Source organism: Hippichthys cyanospilos, chromosome 2, assembly GCF_059441005.1.
Source record: "Hippichthys cyanospilos isolate Australia breed blue-spotted pipefish chromosome 2, RoL_Hcya_1.0, whole genome shotgun sequence".
NCBI classification, from domain to species: Eukaryota; Metazoa; Chordata; class Actinopteri; order Syngnathiformes; family Syngnathidae; genus Hippichthys; species Hippichthys cyanospilos.
In genome coordinates this window covers 17,638,703-17,657,878 of record NC_142370.1, presented here as the reverse complement: position 1 = coordinate 17,657,878, position 19,176 = coordinate 17,638,703, and the positions used below count along the sequence as shown (strand labels likewise).

The window sequence follows — 19,176 nt, the reverse complement described above, 5'->3', positions numbered from 1 at the left end:
GTAACCAATTTTGACTTTTCTTCTCCTTCTCCAGTTCTCCAACACTCTCACCAGATCATCTTCACCACACTTATTTCATTCAAGAACTATTTTTGACATGACTAAAATTCCTACTTTTCCCGTAGTTGCAAAATGTTCTGTTCAAATAATTCCCACAATAATTAATCGCATGTTCCAAATGTAAGTCTTGCTTAAATTTTAGCAAACACATATTCAACCTGAGCAAACGTTTCCAACTTTTTATTCAGGAATTTCCATTTCCCATTTGACAAATGTTTACAATAAAATTGCCAAGTATAGAGAGATATTACAATAGTTACCAGGCAGGGGACACCCTAAACTGGTTGCCTGCCAATAGTAGGGCACACGGAGACGAACAACTCAATCACACCTAAGGACAATTTAGCATGTTTAATACCCCTTGCAGGCTCGGGGAGAACAAGCAAACTCCATACAAGATGACTAGTCCAAAAGTGTGAGGCAAAAATGTGAAAAATGTATACTGAAAAATGGGAACCATTTAATCTTATATGCATGAGATGCTTCATGGTAAATGATGGCGCGTACCATTTTGCGTCACATGTCACCCTAATTCATGCTATGTCCATCTCAAGGGCAGAATCAAGGAACCAGCCAAATGTCCCTGCTATCTAGTCAGTCACATCTTATTTGTTTGCTTTGTTATGCATGAAATAGATTTATCCTTTTAATATTTCTGCAATCAGGATTGTCTCAATCAAAAGCTTAGATGTGTCATTTCGTCATCTAAGCAGCAATCATCTCGCCACTGCCTTTATGCTTAATTTTGTTGCAATTACATCTTATCAGACCTTTTGAAATGCCCCTTTCATGTCCGACAGATCGGCCAATTAGGCGCTGGCGATGTCCAATCAGCGGAGGCACACGCCGTCAGCTCGTCAAGGTGCCCTTGTCTTTGTGGAGTCACAAATGTGTTCATAGCAGCATCGCCACACCCAGTTCAGCCATGCCAAATCTATTAGTTTTGCTTTCTCTAAGCAGCACCATTTGAATAATCCAAAGCGGATTGGATTCATCAATTGCTTGTGGTGTTGTGTCTTGACCTTAGATGCTAATAAATGCAGTGAGTTTTATTGCCTTAATCCAAATAAACCCCTTGGAACAAGGAAGTGTGTAAAGAAAAGCTTTGCATCCAAGGAGGCATTCCACTCGTTGAGATATGACACTTCAGATGGTCTGTAGGATCAGACATGAGATCCCTGGATAAGACCTTACATTAGAATGGAATCCATTCAAAAGCCGCGCCCTCACTTCATTTCCTGTGATCGATTCATCATCTATCCCTCTGCTGAAAGTAAATGCAGAGGCTGCACTGAGAACTGTTTGAGAACTGCAGAGATGAGCCATATCCTAAATCAGAAAGACTCGCCATCAATGCAGGTGGATAGAAAATCTCATTTTATTTGCTAGGAGATTAGGTTTAATGTGTGATGGATTAGAGAAGGGAGACTGTTATCTTTCCATTTATATAGAAAATGCCTTGTTGATCTGCAAACGGGAAGAGTCCATTGTGTGGTGGTGGAGGATGCACTCAGAAAATGATGGATTCAAGCATCTGAACATGCATTATACAGAATTCTTTCAACTTTGTCACCTGTCACAGGTGCACATACAAGTTGTAAGACATGTTAAAGTACAAATTATTTCTTTTGAGTCTTTGAGTGTGAGAAAAAGATCACCAAAATCGCATTACGAAGACTCTTGTTATATCCGTTGTCTTAAACTGTAATACAATGTATCACACAGGGTACTTTTGTTTGACCAAATATGTAATTGGTTTATTTTACTGATGATGATGATGATGATGGTGTTGAGGATGAGGATGATCTGCAGGGGGCAGCACTGCTCCATAAAAGGCGCTTTAATCCCAAACAGTCAACAGCTGGCAGGCTCGGACATTGTGTTCCGGGTAACTCACACAAAGGCGAATACGGTATTTCACTGCCTCGCACCTTTTTTTTTTTGATCGGTCAATGTTGCATCCGTTTTGGAAAATATAATTATTTTATAGCCAATGTCGGATTCGTGTATTGCAAGACTAAGATAGACATTTGAAAAACTCGTGAGTGGCTCAGTACGAATAAACCATTACATTCGGTTAATGTCGTTATTGTGCATCCACGCATTATTGTGTCATGTTTTGTTTCTTTGTAAAACTTAAAACCGGTTTTGCAAGCGTGCGCATTCTTTTGGCATCCCGTTTCCTTAATAACGTACTTCTTAAAATAAGCCATACATCCAGAATGTTAACCGCTTTTCCTCACAGGGTCACGGGCGTGCTGGAGGTTATCCCAGCTGTCAATGGACTGTAGGCAGCGTACACTCCGAACTCGTTGCCATTCAATCGCAGGGCACACAAAGACAAAACACCAATCACACTAGCAAATAGACCCAGGTACAAGCATAGGTGTCAAACTCCAGTTGGTGAGGAATCCTGCATGTTTTTGATGCAGCTCTCAAACACACCTGACTCAAATGATTAAGATCATTTTTGAAGTTCCTGCAGAGCTTCCTGATGAACTGACAATTGAAATCAGGTTGGTTTGAGGGAGAAGCCTGGAAAACAATGCAGGATGCCTGCCCTTGAGGACTGGAGTATGGTAGAGGGAGGATCCAATATACCACATAAACCTTAAAAGACCACATAGGTTTTTGGAATGTGATTTAGATATAAATATAATTATCATAACTATAATAATTATAATAACCATAGTAAAAGTTGATTCCATTTTAAGTTGAATTGTACTAAATATATATTTTATATATAAAATTATTCTTATAGACAAATATTTCATCATAATTAATGATTCATTTTGTGAACATATCTCTACTGTAATCCCCAAATATGATGCTCTGGTTAATATTTTATTGTTTGCAAACGTTTATAATTATTTGTTTTTGAGAAAAAGTCAGACACTTTGTGTTGATTTTTTTTTGTGGAAAATATTTGTTTTTGACAACAGGTCTGACATTTTATGTTGATTATTTTTGTGAACAAATATTTGTTAATTTATTTCTTTTTGTTGGTTGGTTTTTGTAGACCAATGCAAATGAAGTTTGAAAGGTTCTTAAGTTTAATAAATCAAACGCCGAAGGCATGTTTTAAGTCGTTTTTTGTTTTTTTTTCACCCAAAAATGCTTTGCACTGCTTATGGGGTAGTTGGCTGAAAACATATTTCACAGGGGGTACTTTGTTGAAAAAGGGTTGAGAACCAATGCATTAGTCCACAGGCCACTACAAAGCCAACAACTTGTCACAAACAGCGCACAGGTCAAAGGCAGGAAACTCTTGACCTGGGATCTATGCTGGGTCATGGTTTTAGTATGGACGAGCGGGTAAACGTCACAATTGAGGTCATGATCCAGGACAGGTCTCAATGACGCACTTTCTTCCCACAGAATATTCTCACAGTGGATTAAAGGCTTGTGGATTAGGATTAGCGTAGTCTCATCCATGTATACTGATGCTACCATGATGGTGAATGCAAGAGGCCAGGTCCAGTGTCCAAATAGTGGACCAGGAGAGCTCACAGAGGAGCGGTTGAAGCTTTACACTAAGTGTTTCGCTCAAGAGCACCTGACCTGTTCTCAGCTTTGCTCTTTGGCAGGGTTTAGACCACCCTGAAGACAGTTACACAGGAATATAAAAGCGACATCTAGACAACTTGTAATCTTTATTTCAAGAAACCTTGCCACGTATATTTACAGGAAAACAAAAAGCACAAACATCTACAGTAAACGGCTCCCATCAATTTCAGTAAAAACACTTGAATGTACTGTATTTAAAAAACACACATTTCAGTACACGGTGGGGAAAATGCACATAGTTCATACATATTTCATACAACAGCATCTGTGAATTGTTCCCATTGAATGTGAAACATTTTGCATAGTGTGAGGTTTTATTTTTTTCAAGTGAACCTGAATGAAACAGAATTTTAAATTCAAGTTTAAGATTTTCAGGACCCCCTGTCACACTTGAGCAGTGCATCAACCGCAAAAAAAAAAAAAAAAAAAAGATTAATGTAAAAACATGTAGTTTCCCCCCTACATTTCTCAACATTGCTGTATTGCAATAAAAGTAATATTTGGACTTTTTACATTGTTGAAAACAAACGTCTCAAATGACATTCTTATAAAAGTCCAACAATCGAATGTCTTTGTTTTATCTTCACTGGATGTGGAAGATTACAATTAATAATTTAAGTAATTCCAAGAGTAATCCGATTGATTTGATTGACTTTGAACTAATTCATGGAGCGTGATCATACTTTGTTACATATTGCTTGCGAACTGCCCTAAGAGAAAGATTTTGTTTTGGAGATTGTCTTACCATTAGGTAACCTATGCACGAACAATACCTTGTAGGAACTAGCTTACAATGAGGTGACTGTGTTGACGTCAATAAAGATGTTAGTGAGCTCTAAAGTATCGCTAAGCTCAATCTGTACAAGAAAACTAGTCATATGCTTGTTTAATATTGACTAACGTGCCAAGAACCTGAGGTGGTTTTAAACTAACTGGGTGAAAAGGTAAAGAGTGTTGCTAATGAGGTAGCTCCACACCACAAAGGCTCATATACAGTATTGAAGTCCAACACTACTGCACGGTGACTGAACTGAAATGCTACGTCATGCTTTGGTCAGATGCACATTGGAAAGTGAAGGATTGGCTGAGCTCTTCAGAGCTTGCAGACTCAAATTTTCCTCTACAGCAGGGATCCCCAAATGTTTGTTGCGCAAAAATCTGCTTGAAAAATAGATCTTTTCAGCCAACCTCCCGGAGTCTAATTTTTGTATGTGGTTGGGTGACACGTCGCAGAACACTACTGGTGAGCTATGCACTGCCAATACAGCTCAAAACCACAAGTGAGTACAATGCACGTTTATTGGCATAAGTAATATCAGCAGCTCCCAAAGATCAGCTAGTGACTACATGAGCCTAAAACCACACAAGATAGTCTTACAATGTATTGATCAATGCATCACTGTTAGTAAAACTACTTTTATTGCTTTAATAATTAGGAACTAGGCATTGTAATTATTTTACCGCGGCTATATCGGGAATTGCTTTTACATATGCGGATCAGCAGTTGGCTTTCCTGTTTTTTTTATTTGTTTGTTTTGATGTTTTGCATGTCACACAATGGCATGGGATCTACCACTGTTGATAAGACAGATTGATCCCCCCTGCTCCACAGTGCTCATATGCTGAATTACTTATCCATTCATTCACTTACAGCCTACTCCCCTATCCATGTGGAAAAGCCGGGTGAAGAGAACTCAGAATGTGACTGTGTTACGGTGTTAGAAGAACCTGTTTAAGGCACATCATTGGGAATCTGATAGCATCGGCTACTCACTAAAGAAACAAAGCTGCCACCACAGGACACGGGTCATCCCAGAACGTAGATTACCTGTGCTAATGCTGGGTTTCACATAAAAAAAGCCTAGAAGGAAGAAAACAACAGCTACATATGAAAATGTTTTATTATGGGTGGTGTTTGAAGACAGTTGGTGCATACTGGTCCCCGACCGAGGAAGCTGACCACATCAGGACAAAATAAAGGTGCTGTGTTTTTCACAGTTTCGCATCGTTGGATTCCCTTTCTCTGTCAAGAGTCCACATCCGTACGGTAAACAAAATCTGCAGAAACAGAAGATAATGATGGTTAACATGAGGAGCTACTGTTTATATGAGTGGTCATGTCTCTGACATGGGCAGAGTGTCTCAAGAATGAGATGGATAAAAGTTCAAGTTCTCAATAAGACTATTTCTGACACGACAATTTGACCAAACGTGAAAGGTGATGGACTTTCTTTTTCTGCACTGGGTGCATTGGGATCAGTTATATGGTTTTGAGCTGATCGGGGACTGGTGCAAAAACACTGGTTTACCATTTCCCGAAATAAGCCACAAAATGCCCCAATAATTCAAAGGTAAAAACATATTGCGGCTGAATGTATATCTTTCTATGCAATTATGAGACATCATGCGAAGAAAACTCAGGTAAAGATACAAGTTATTTCTCAAACAATATGTCTTGAAATATGGCAGCAAAATCCACCCCCTGGGGGCCAATATTTCGCTTGCTGTCAATTAAAAATGACAGAGTTGCTCAACGCTCAGGGTATGACGAATCACGGCTCGCCTGTTTTCCCGAGTTTGGTCACGTGACATTAGCAAGCTGGCCATAACCTGCGCAACTGCGATGTCATTTTCAAATCGACAGCGAGTGACAAAATGGCCGCCCACTTTGACGTATACCAGCTGGATTTGACTTCTTAATTAATATTCCAAACGTGCAATAGTAATCTGAATCGCGTTTTTAGACTACTGGGTCCACACAGAAGACATAGAAATGGAAATTTTTACCTCAACTTCCGCTTTAAGTGATGAAGTTTTTTGTTGTAGGATGACTGAATATTTTTTAAAATGAGTTCTATGGCCATCAAATACATTTCCAAATTGAAATGAACGCAAACTCTGCACTTGTACTGTATAGCAATAACATCAATCCTAATCAAAGACAATGGAAAAAACAGGTTTGACTGCTTGATCTAATGTTTTCTGTTGAGCGCTCTAAGAATAAGACAGCAGCTAGCAGGCCACAGCTCAGACTGCCAGTGGTGTGTTCCTCTTTCAGGTTGCATAACTCAGCAGCACATGGCCTGAACACAAGTGGGTCAGTTTAGCAGCACACGCGCATCTTGGTGATGATGGACTGTGCAGGGACATGGAAAGTGGTTATGTCAGTGCTAAGGTGGAGCTTTTCGATTGCTGTAAACAAAAAGCACCATTCAAAAAGTTACCGAAGGCTGGGTCTACGCATACTGGCAATGCCCGCTAGTACCATGCTGCCTATCACAGGTCAGACTTGACACTACGACCGACGTGTGTACGTTTGGCAGCTACGAAACGAAACCAAAATCTAATGTGTATTTCAGAAAAACATAGAAAACTTGTCAAACGTCAACGCTTCAAATTCTGGGGATGATGAAGTCAACCATCAGCTATTTGCTGTTGCATAATCTGAAAAGTCAACAGTGTGCAAACCTGTGGTGACTGGTATTTAGGAGTAAGTGGCGGGGGCTGGTTTCCTGTAGGGCCAAGACACTGGGGGACTTTACTGGAGCGATTACTGGATGGCCTGTTTTTTTTTTTTTTAACAAGCTCAGGGTGTATTTGTGGGGGTGTGGCATGTTTAAAAAAAAAACACACATTCTTCATGGATGCCGTTCTCGTTAAATTCTCTCTTATGTAAGTGGAGGTGCGTGACGGCAAAGATGCCTATTACTTTTTCAACAGGAATCCTGACATAATGTTGGCCCAAAGCAAGCCTTGCATGACATACATTCATCTCTACCATTCACTTTGTCTATACTGCTTATCCTGATCAGCATCAACTTAACTCCTACTATTGTGAACTGTACCTCCTGCTTGATTGGGCTCTCTCTTCACTCATGCAGACAAGTTCATTGGTGCATGTTCATCTTTAAAACACGCACTGGCAGGATGCTATCCAAATTTAACTCTCTGTTTACCATGCTCCCTGTGCCAGATTATTAACACCTTCCTTCCCAAGGTGTGCACTTGTTTACCCAAGGTATGCACTTGTTTTTGGTGACTGATTCATAAAAACCGCACTAATGCTTCATGTAAACATGGCATTGCTTAGAGCACGAATGTGAACAAATGTCAACTTTAAAATCGATTTCATTGACTTTTCCGTTCGTGTGAAGCAGTCACACGTACAATCAGCAAATTTTCTTGAGGATACAGACATCTTAATGTGCTTTACAACAGATGGTGACCACACCTTTTTCTAATTTATAATTCATATGTGAAAATGATTTTTGTCTGCATGAGTACTCCATGTGGTTAAAAACAGAAGACACCAAGTACATGACCGTGCGAGAGATTAGCATAGTGTTATGAACTTACAGGCAATAAGAGCCATCACGGCCACCACAAATATATATGGCAGCTGTAACAGAGGTAAAGCGATAGTATCACAAGGGTATTGAAAAATCTAGTGACAGTTTGTACATGAGACAACAGCAAGTCAGCGGAAATGACTTGTAGTTGATTTACTTTTCGCAAATTGTATTTTATTAATAAACATAATGCATTCAATTGTGACAATTTTCTTCGTGCAAATCAAGTTGGACACATAAGGAAATACTTTTTTTCAACCTTAAAAATCTAAGCAACAGAGGCAATATAATCCATATTGTGTTGTATTGCTGCATAATTGTCAATGGAGTCATCACATATACCCCCAAAACCTTGCAAATGTAGTTGTGTTTTTATGAGACATTTCTCAGTCTTGATGCAACAACCACCCTGACTGATAGCGTTGTTACAAAATAGTGTGTTTTCGTGTATGCCTTCAAGCACTTGTCAAAACAACTTAATTTCCTGTAGACAAAAAAAACCTGCTGTCCTGCCCTTATTAAACTGCATGCGGTTTAGTGGTATGGTGACCAGATGGTGTAAGAATGCTTTCCAAAGGTGAAAAATGCCGTAAACAGCCTATCATTTCATACATACAAAAGACAGATCATCTGAAAGTGGCAAATTTTAATACTGCTGTCAGAGAAAAAAAAAGAGGATTCCCAAGTAAGGGCAACAATGTATGTAAGTGGACATGGCTAAGGGCTTAAAAGTGGCCCTGGCCAGGCTTGCAGAGAAGCCATACGGCTGGCAGGCAGCGAGGGCACAAAATGTTCCAGACACTGCCTTCTTAAGCTTTGCAATAATGAGGGAGGCTGTCACTGGTGGGGCTGAATCAGAATTTTGCACCTCATTAAAATACGCTGAATATCAAAACTGAGAATCACATATTTTTAAGTTTATCTTACGGTCCAAATAAGCTTCGCTAGGCTGGATGCAAACGCAGTAACGTAGCACCACTCGTTTATGTCACCAGCACGCAGTTAGCACGAGGTTAAAGCAAACTTGGTGCTACTTAGGCTTCAAGTGCCGAGCTAGTCCAGCTAAACACGTCGTGGAGTCGAAATTAAGTCAGTAATCATCGCTTCTATGGCAGTGAATATGCTACACTTCTTAGAAATATCATTTACATCAAGAGATGACAAAGAGTAATAAACAGAAGAAGCCATGCAAATGATTAAACCAACCTAAAATTAAAAAGTATTGTGAAACTCCAGAATTAAGTGCTTGGGTGATTGCGTAGACTTTTCAAAGAGGTCTGGCTGGAATAAATAGCAGTGCATCCAACTTTGAACAGCAGATTAGCAGACAACGTAATAAGTGTTTCCAGAGAAAATTATCCACAATAACTCTAAACAGCTAAACCGGACTGGAAAGTGCAAATTAATGATGTTGTTTGGACATACTGTCATTAAATGTTGCATTCCGTTGCATTCTTCAAATCCCATTACTGATATATAAAAGGTCTACAGTATGTACCGTCACCTATAGCCTGAGTTAACCTACATGTGACATAAATACCACTGGGCAGCATAAACATCTGACCTCCCTCCATTGACATTTCCAGTCCTAATCCCTTTTGCGCTGATGACATGTTTCTGAGTGAACCAGTTGCAGCCATGCAAGGCCCGTTGCATAACATGCTTTCTCATCATACTGCGAGGGAACTAATCTGAAGTTGCTAGATTCTAGCACACAATGGCGTGCTCAAAGTGCATCAGGAATGACACAGACGGTTGTGTTGTGAAGTGTTATGTCATAAGGCTTTTTACAATGAGGGGTTCGATGGGTTTTGTGGCATGATCTGAGAGCTAGGGTATTATATATATAATGTATTCTATATTATATGAATGTGTGTGGGGTTTTTTTTTTCTAGCGGTTAAACTGCCACTTAGATTTTAATTTGGAAAGCCATGCACCCAACTTTCTCAATAACATTTTGTAGAAGCTTGTAGAAAAAAAAAGATTTTACATGTACTTGCAAAGAGCCCGCTTGACATATGTAAAAAAAAAAAAAAACACCAATTAAAGAGCAAATCCCTCAAATGACTTACGAAAAAAAAATATCACTACCCAAAAAAAAAAGATTTTTTTTTCTACCTGAAACCCTGCAAAATAAAATGAACACACATGGATACACAAACACACAAGAATAGAGCATGTGGTGAAAGCCCAGCCATTAACACTCGGGATCAGTTCGTACCCATCTGCTAGCCCTTCTTCATTGCTTTGGTAATGCAGTATTTTTTTTTTTTTGTATGAGTAAATTGCATCTTTTGCAAGTTGATTTTGAAATGTATTTTCAAGCAAAGGAAAGTCCATGTTTTATTGCAGAGGATAAAGGAACAAGGTTTATTAACAGAACAGTTGTAGGCCCCTGCTAAGGAAGTGCTTGATGAGGCTAACTCAAAGCAGGTTTAGCAGTTTTACTGTAATATAAACTTGGTTTGCAAGGATCAAAATTTCCTTTAGGCCAGTAGTGTTGTGGCAATTTTAAGTATCACTGCATCGCATCACTTCACTAGCTACTCCTCCTCTGTGTACAGCAAACAAAGCTAGCATCTATCGATAGTACCTACTGTACTGCAGGGTTTTAAAAAGTTTTGTGTGACTCTCGTCAGGTCAGCTTCTGATGATGATACTGAACCCAAACCCAGTGCTAACAACAGTCATAGCATACTGATGCTGAAAATACAAAACACTCATTTTCTTAAACTGGTACTAAACCCTGCAGTTTGAGTATTTGAAGTTATGAATCACAAATCAGTTTTGCTGTATCAGTGGAGCTGCAGCTCTCATGAGAGGAACTGCAGCTAATTCTGCAGGTGTTGGAGGTTGTCCAACACTCACATAACCAACAATGAGGACAAGCTTATTGACAGAACAAAAGCTTGTCTGATCCAGAAGTTTTAAACCAGCACAGACCGACAGATTCAACAGATCCACTTGTTCAAACCATGAAGCAGAGGGACCAGCCAGCACATCATTCATAGCAAACGTTTCAGATTTTCATTTTGCTTTACATGTTGTAATAGAATGGACAGTAAAAAAATGTATAGCTTAATGCTCATGGTGTGTTTTGGGGGTCAACAAGAAACATTATTATCTTTACAGGGAAGTAACCCCCCCAACATATCTTGTTATAATCAAACAAGGATCAGCCCTTGTCTACGTTTAGTCATGTGACGTTAGAAAGTTGAGCCAGGATTGGTCGTTAACTGAGCCCTGAGAAATCGTGATGCATTTTCTGTTGACAGCAAAAGGCAAAAGGGCCGCCCGCTGAAATAACTAAAACAGGGTGAAAATTCTTGCGTAATTGATGTTCCACAATAAGACTAAAGGGGCTGCATAGAACAAAAATGAACAAAACTAAAACAAAACTAACCAAAACAAATTTTGTGCTGTAGAGCCAAATAAGTTGCAAGGACAATACTTGATCGTTAAAAGTGACAAAAAGAATGTTGGTGAGAGTGATGATCTTACCTGGAAAAATAGAGGTCCCTTCTTTGACTAGTCCGAGGGGAAGCTGAGGCGCTCATGCGGCACACGTGACCCGGTCCATCAGCACCTCCAGCTGACAGGCGTCGGGCCGCTCCTGAGGGTTGAATGCAAGCATTTCCTGGAGGAGCTTCTTCACCCCTTCCGACATTGAGCTCCTGGCCTTCTGAGGAATGTGGAGGACCATCTTGGGGTTTTCCAACAGGGCCTCGCCAACGGGCACAATCTCTGAGCCTTGACGTATGTAGGTACCCAGCAGCTCCCGTTTGGACTCAACGTCGATGAAAGTGATGCGCTCGATCATTGCCCAGATGATGATACCTAAGGCAAAGATGTCCGCCTTAGCCGTGTAGTGGCCCTCCCACACCTCGGGGGCCATGTAGAAGTCAGACCCGCAAGCAGACGACAACCACAACTTGTTAAGGTTGACAATGTTGTTCTGGTTGCTCCCTTTGCTGTCAACACCTGCTGCGGGCAACTCTTCAGCGTTCTTAGAAGTCATGGCTGCGCAAACCTTACTCAAGCCAAAGTCAGCAACTTTAAGAACTGCTGTGCCAGATTTCTGTGTGATTAGAATGTTGTCTGGCTTCAGATCTCTATGAACAATGTTGTTCTTGTGCAAGAAAGCCACAGCGCTTGTCAGCTGGCGCATAAAGCTCCTGTTGGTCTGGGGGTCGGGTCGACGAGACAAGATGTACTGATTGAGGTCTCCACCTTCACAAAACTCCATGACAAACCAGAGGTAACATGGCTCTGATGGTTGACCTATTATGCGTTCCCCTGCACAGGTAGAAAAACATAGCCATATCAATTATACAGTAAAGTACTAAAGAGTGCATGATCAGGTGAAGAAGGTATAGCCATCCTTTCAAGGCTTAAAGGGACAGTGTGTAAGATTTAGACCGTTTTTCATTCAAAAGCATTGTCTGTAGCTATAACAGCCATGGCCGCCTCCAGAGAAGTGCCACCCTTCATGTAATATACTTTAATGATAACTACACCTACGATTATATTTAAAAATATCGTTGGTCATTAAGAACACATTTGCAAATTTTGGAAATTTATAACCATTTAATTTATTCATTTCTAATGAAAAACTGTCTAAATCTTACACATTGTCCTTTAAAAAAAAAAAAAAACGTTTCTTTTGAGTTCCCAGAATGCGTTGCATGGTGCAATTAATGCGGTTATAAGGATATTAATTGTTAATACATATATGTGTGTTACTAGTTGTTGAATGTGTCATTTCATACATTTATGTTGCACTATGTTTGCATTGTATTTTTTGTTGTTGTTTTTCTGTTTGTTTTTTGTTTTTTACACAAAAGCTGACTTTAGGGTGTATGTAAAGGAACAACAGTCAGGGCAGTTCATTGCTTTACTCACCTAAGCATTGCTTGTAAAAATTAAAATTTGCTTCGTTTTGAATGACGGCTCCATAGAATGACCTTATCAACAAGTTTAATGAGCTACAATTAGGGATACAAGGGTTAGGGTATCGATTTATGTGTAATAAATAATGACATCAGTGTTACGTGTGTCCATCTGCTATAAATCATTACCTACTGAATGTACAACTGCTGTAAATGGAGGTTCTAAATGTAAGAAGTTAAAACAATTGGCAAAAATCATTTGGCCGATTACTTCTGGCCGACATTTCAAAGACCATAATCCATATATCGGGTTAATCAACCGGTCGATTGATAGGCCAGGCTCTACTTTTTACACTACTTCATAATTTGCTTCTTATTTACATCATAAATATTCCAAGAAAATAAAAATGTGTCGGAGCAGTCCAGGTGACATCAATCTCTTTTCTAATAGGTCTATGGTAAGCGCAAGAATGTAAGAGGGGAAAAAAAGTTGGCTCTAAAAAGCAATAACTGAAACTGTGCCAACATTAACAACTTGTGTTGAGTAGGACTTAACTCAAAGTCAAATTTGGTAATGGTAACAGCCTGAGCATTCGATACCAAGAAAAAGAAAATAAGGCCGGCACTGGCCTAATATTGATATCTGGCGTCAGTATTCACTCATCTTGAATTAAGAACTTAACTATTAAAGCTAAAGCAAAGCTATGGCAATTGTGGGCCATCGAGACAGGACAAAAGCACAGTGCTAAATAGGTCAAACTTGCAAACAGTCAGTACGTAAACTTACAACCTATACCACATATAATAAATGATTTAAATTTTATCTGACAGTGACGAATCAAACAACTCTTCAACGATAGAATTGGGTCAACATGCTGCAAAGTACACTGTGTTCTTCTCAGAGCTGGGGGGAGACACTGTGTTCTTTTTGTGGTCATTATGTACACTGTACATACATGACATGCATAGAGGGAACTTATTGCTTCAAAAACTGTGACTATGCTTCGTGTATTGTGCATTAACACATGGCTGGATCCAATAGACACAGTATTTGCTTTACAGTAATATTTATTGTATATGGCTTCCGTCTGAACTTGGGTTTGAAATACGATACTTCATTTGTGTTGTTTGATTATAAGTTAGCAGCTTTTGTTTGAAATAAAGCTTTAGGGGGGGAGGTTTCCACGTAAAAAACGCTGAATAAATAAATAAGCCAGTGATTTGTGTACCTTTCAGTGAGGTCTCCACCAGCCTCAGGTACTGTTTGGACCTTTTGTTGCCATGGCTCATCTTCTGGGCAAGGCCGTTCCTCTGCAGGACACACTCCTCCAGTTGGACCACATTCTGGTGCCGGTTCTCCAGGCTGGTCAGGGCCCAGAACTCAGCCAAAGCCAACTCGACGTTTTCCGGGGCGTCGCACTGGAGCCTTTTGACGGCCAACCTGGCTCCGGTTTTCCGGACTACGGCCTCGTACACCACCCCGTAGCTACCCCGGCCTACCTCCCGTATCAGGGTGTATCGGGGCGGCACCGCAAGCGGCGCCAGTACTGTAGGCTCTGCCCGACCTGTCCGGAAGAAACTAATGGAGAAACAGTCGTCGTCGTCGTCGTCTTCTTCCTGCATGGGTTCCGCGTAGTTGTTATTGTCCTCCACCGTGAGGGAGCGGAGCACTTTCGCCGCCTCTCTCTTCGGCTTCCCGGCCGCATTGCCCCGGCAAACCAGCCTACCGACGCCGTCGCTCACCTTTCTCTTCTTTTTCCCGTCGCAAGCATCCATTATTTAATTTTTGTATGAAATGAGCACGGATGGTGGGCGTGTTTCCATTTCATTACTTTAACTCCAAACTCGTCGAATTTGACGCCTTCACGCCCGTCTTGTAACGTTCAGGTAGGATCGAACAAGGTGTCAACGCGATGCCGTAAATATTGAAGTCAGCAAAGTGTCATTGAAGCCTACCGAGTGGGCTAACTGCTAAGTAATTTGGCTTCTAAAAAAAAAATGTTCCAGCGAGCATAGAACAAGAGGCGTGGTTTGTCGCCTACGTAGCACTAGAGACCGATGCGGATTGGTTTATCATCCTTAACACACTCGCAGTGATTCTGCCGGTATAATGAGCAGGGATAGACAATTTGTTTTGAAAATAGAACCCACATGGAGCATATCCGACGTAACTGTTTTGTCCAAATGTTGTCACGACGGCTGGAATAGGGGCAAACTGTGAATGCCATTAAAAACCGCGGTCCCATTCTTCCTTTTTGTGCACGCTGAATCTCAGCCGCGTGGGAAAACACGAGAGGTGGGGAGCACGTGCGCAAAGGCATGAGGACCCCGCCCCCTCACAACATTGCCTGCTTGGGTACAGAACGTACCAGTATTAACGAAATACAAATACTACGTTGTTTTATTTAAGGAGATTTATTCGACTTCCATTAGTTGGTTTTTTTTGGTTCACTTTTACGGTTTAGGCTCTACATTTGCAAACACATCTTAACACCACGTATTTGTCAAAAATACTGGTTGTTACTTTATCCCTACAACAGTTGCCCGAGTGGAGCAACATTCACGCTCCTTTCACTCTGAACATCCCTCTGAACGAATGTGTGCGCTTCAAACAGCATACATTGGATTATAATTGAACTTCGGAGTCTAATAGTCTAATAGAAAAGTAGTCAACCAAACGCAAGGAGTCAAGATCGGATATGTGAAACTCAGAAGAAAGCATGCAGGCTACTGTATGTTGTTGAAATGCTAGAATATATTTGTGTTAAGTCATAGAACAGTGAATGAAACGTGTTGAAATCGTCGACTGCAATGTTGTGTGGCTTTTGCTGTGTTTTGTTTTCACCAGCAGGGGGTTTATTCCAACACGACAACTGTGGGGCTGTCATTGTCCGGCATACCAGGCCGACTAAGTGTAGAGCAGACGTTCTATTGTCATTGCTCAGTAGCCATGCAGAGATGATGTATTTGTTAGTCCAAGCTAACTCACTGCAATCAGCAGAATCCCAAATGTCAAAAAAGCACCACCTTTTTCCCACGATGCAGTTCTTCGACAGTCTGCGTTGCTGCCCCGAACCATTTATAACAAATGTTGAGAATTAACGTTTAATTAAATGTTCTTGAGCTCAACATACAGGTATTCTTTCCACAGACTCTTTTTCTAGACCGAGAATATTTTCTCGCTAACCGTATCTTATTATTTGCTAACACTTATTTACGACGTTACTCGCAGCGAATGAATACTTGTGCAACACTTTCTGTGTGACATGGAGGCCAATTTGCAAATTAAGGGGGATTATTGCATGTGTGAGGGGAGTCTTGACACATCACCCTGCATTGCATTGTCGTCACTTCAGTTTACTCATATTTTACTGCAGCTCGATCTACCAAATGCTAAGTGCCACAATTCATCACCATTCATTTAGGCCGACCAAAGATTTTAAATGTATAAAGACAGTAAAAAATTGGAGATAAATCATGAATAGTGGTGAGGGATTATACTGCATAAACATACACACGTTATGAAAATTAGTTAGACCAGCAAAGCTTTAAATCCCCAGAGGAATTATTTTTCTTTTGCTACAACAGATCTAATGTGGGCAACGTAAATTACCACTGGCTGATATAATTTGTTAGATCTATATTCCCACACAAATATTAAGATTGACTGTTATGGAGCTCCACCAGTAATTGTGAAGTTTGCCTTCTATTTCGTGACATACTGATTTTTGTGTGTTTATGTTCTTAACTGCACCTGCATTAAGTAGAACTAGTTATTCATCTTTTTTTCCACCAAAGTCTTTTAAGATGCTTTTCAATAGCGTTCCTATCGAGTGGTCTACAACAATTAAATGGCTGCTTTTAGGCTGAATGGCTTGAATGGGAGCTGCAAGGATCATTTCAATAATGAAGGAATGTTTACTATACATAAGTATTTTATCTTATTTCTCAAATTATTTATATATTATTATCTATATTTATATGTTTAAATTAAACACGAAGACTTACACTTTGAAGCTGCATTTCAACGACAAGCTACCACATCAGCAGTTCAGTGGAAATCATTCTGTTATTACCACGTTACATTTTTTAGCTGGCATATTTCTGACCTCTTGTGGTCAAAGTGTGAAGAGCAATGTTTTGTATGTACAAAAAACAAAACAAAACCTGCAACTTGATCAACACGGGGTGTGTATTGTTTGTTGGTGGTGTTTTCTTTTTTTCCCAGATCCACTGAAGCTTTCCTGCACCACCTTTGGTGGCCTGTGAAAATTGCGTTAGCAGACATAAAAAGGTGAGTTTAATGTATCAAACACTTTTTTTCTTAATTGTATGATTTTGACCCTTTAGGTGCCCCTTTGTCTAGCCCGAACAACTTAAACTTAAAAACGTCTGTACATGTGCCTGCCACAGGTTCACAGGTATAATTTAGACATCGACTTTTCATGTTATATACCACTTTTCGGAATGTTTGTTTTTGAAGGTAAGTAAGTAAAATCTTTTTTTTTTTTATTCAAGTTCCTACGTGTACGTTCTTCTCGCTAAATTACAGCTAAATTGTGTTGTGCATATGAATTATTTGTATGTGGGCGTGCGAGATGTCATGATCACCTGGAGGATATTCATGCGCTGTTGCCGAACGAGTACGTCTGTGTGGCGCGCATATGCATGCACATGGCTGTGACCTTGCGCAACTTTGTTTGTCTGCCTGCAGATATTCTTGCGCCGTAGCTCAGCACAGCCATTATTTTGCTTCGGGATGAATATCTTTCACAAGTTTCAGGGACACACACTTCAGTTTCTGACTCAACCAGCGCTCCACGTCAAGCGTTACCGCGGCAACATGAAGGCCAATACTGCTGATGGTGAATTGAGGTAGATATTGTTGTCAGTGCCTGCTCCATTGTAGATCATAAAGATCCGAGCTCAGGACACAAGAAAACCTTTGTGGGTCTTTATGTGACAGTATCTTCATCTCAGATATAGTAAAATATCTATTACGTAACCACACTAAATAGATTTGAATTCCCAATACTAAAATATATAGACCATACGGCGCATGACAACAAAATGGTTTTTGTTGTTGTTGTTGTTTTTTTTTTACTGGAATAGAATGTATTATGCAGTGCATCAACCCTATCGAATCGTCTTGTATTGGAGAGATATACCGTGGAAAGAAATACGCGGCACACAGTACTGACAGATTTATACTGACAAATTCACATGACAAAGAAACCCAACAAAACATCAGTAACATGAGCCAGAGCTGAACATGTTTTTCCCTGTGACTCCAAGATGTGCCGTGGCTTGACACACACTTAAATGTGGTGTAATATTAACCAGGGTCTTCTTTTGTATTGTTTAATTTTAATTTAATACTTTCCTTGATGCATAAAAAAGCAAGTTGTGTAAGTGTGTGTGTGTCCACAGAGAGAACAGCAAGTTGTTTGGATAAAAGTGTTTTTTTGTTTTTGTTTTGAAATGCCTTTTGAATAATCAGGTACTCATATAACGTATTGTAATAAACAAGTAAATGCTTTAATTGCTCCCTAATGTCATTTATGTACTACTAATGACACATCACATACGGGACAAATTAGAACCATTAATATGTCATTAAAAATGATTTTGGAGGTCTAATGCATTTGAGATATAATATCCACGATAAAACTTTCTGGTCACCAATTGGCCACACCAAAATGGAAAATCATGCTTCAATTGACACAAAAACCTCAAATCATGTTTCTCATTGCGATAATTTGACATTAAAAGACAAACACGTAGCAACATTAAAACAAGAAAAGTTTGCAAGATGATGCCCCGGGAATGTAAGGAAAAGTTGTTTTAGGGTTGTGGCCAAAGAACCTTTTTTGTCCAATTTCATCTTTTGAGTGGTTAACTGTTTTTTCTTTTTTAAAGTGTTCAAATCGCAGATGATGTTCTCACCCACTATTGGAATTTACGCTCCACTGCTCATTCAACAATTCCTGATAATTTTAGGTCAATATTTTTTCCTAAGGTACTGGTTGCTATGGACATTTGAAAGATGAATGTGCCAAAACGTTAAACATGTTTTTTCAAAACTAGGTATTTCAACTTGGCAACACTTAAACTACTATAATGTTGTCATTTTTTGCACTACCACTATTTATTCAATATCATTTTAAAGGGAGCTACAGTAGGTGTAGAATTCAAATAATCTCAGCTATGGTTTTTGGAGACAAAAATGAGCAAAAATGAATGACACTCCATAGTCATCTGTTACGCATTAATGTGACAGCCCCTCAGTGAGGCTGCACAAATGGACTGA

At 39.8% G+C, this 19,176-nt stretch overlaps 1 protein-coding gene and 1 long non-coding RNA gene across 2 annotated transcripts; one reads left to right on the top strand and one right to left on the bottom strand.

Annotated features, from left to right (window-relative positions):
- Window positions 1-3,694: 3,694 nt before the first annotated feature.
- On the bottom strand, window positions 3,695-14,874 carry stk35 (serine/threonine kinase 35). Its single transcript, XM_088408083.1, has 3 exons — window positions 14,096-14,874; window positions 11,479-12,273; window positions 3,695-5,685 (listed from the first exon to the last, which is right to left on the bottom strand). Exons 1-2 carry the CDS (start codon window positions 14,640-14,642, stop codon window positions 11,531-11,533), a joined length of 1,290 nt encoding a protein of 429 aa, XP_088264209.1. The 5' UTR covers window positions 14,643-14,874; the 3' UTR covers window positions 3,695-5,685; window positions 11,479-11,530.
- An 879-nt stretch (window positions 14,875-15,753) lies between these two features.
- On the top strand, window positions 15,754-18,408 carry LOC148427655 (uncharacterized). The gene is made up of 2 exons (XR_015864857.1): window positions 15,754-17,160; window positions 17,581-18,408. It is a non-coding gene; the product is annotated as an uncharacterized LOC148427655 (long non-coding RNA).
- The last annotated feature ends 768 nt before the right edge of the window (window positions 18,409-19,176 follow it).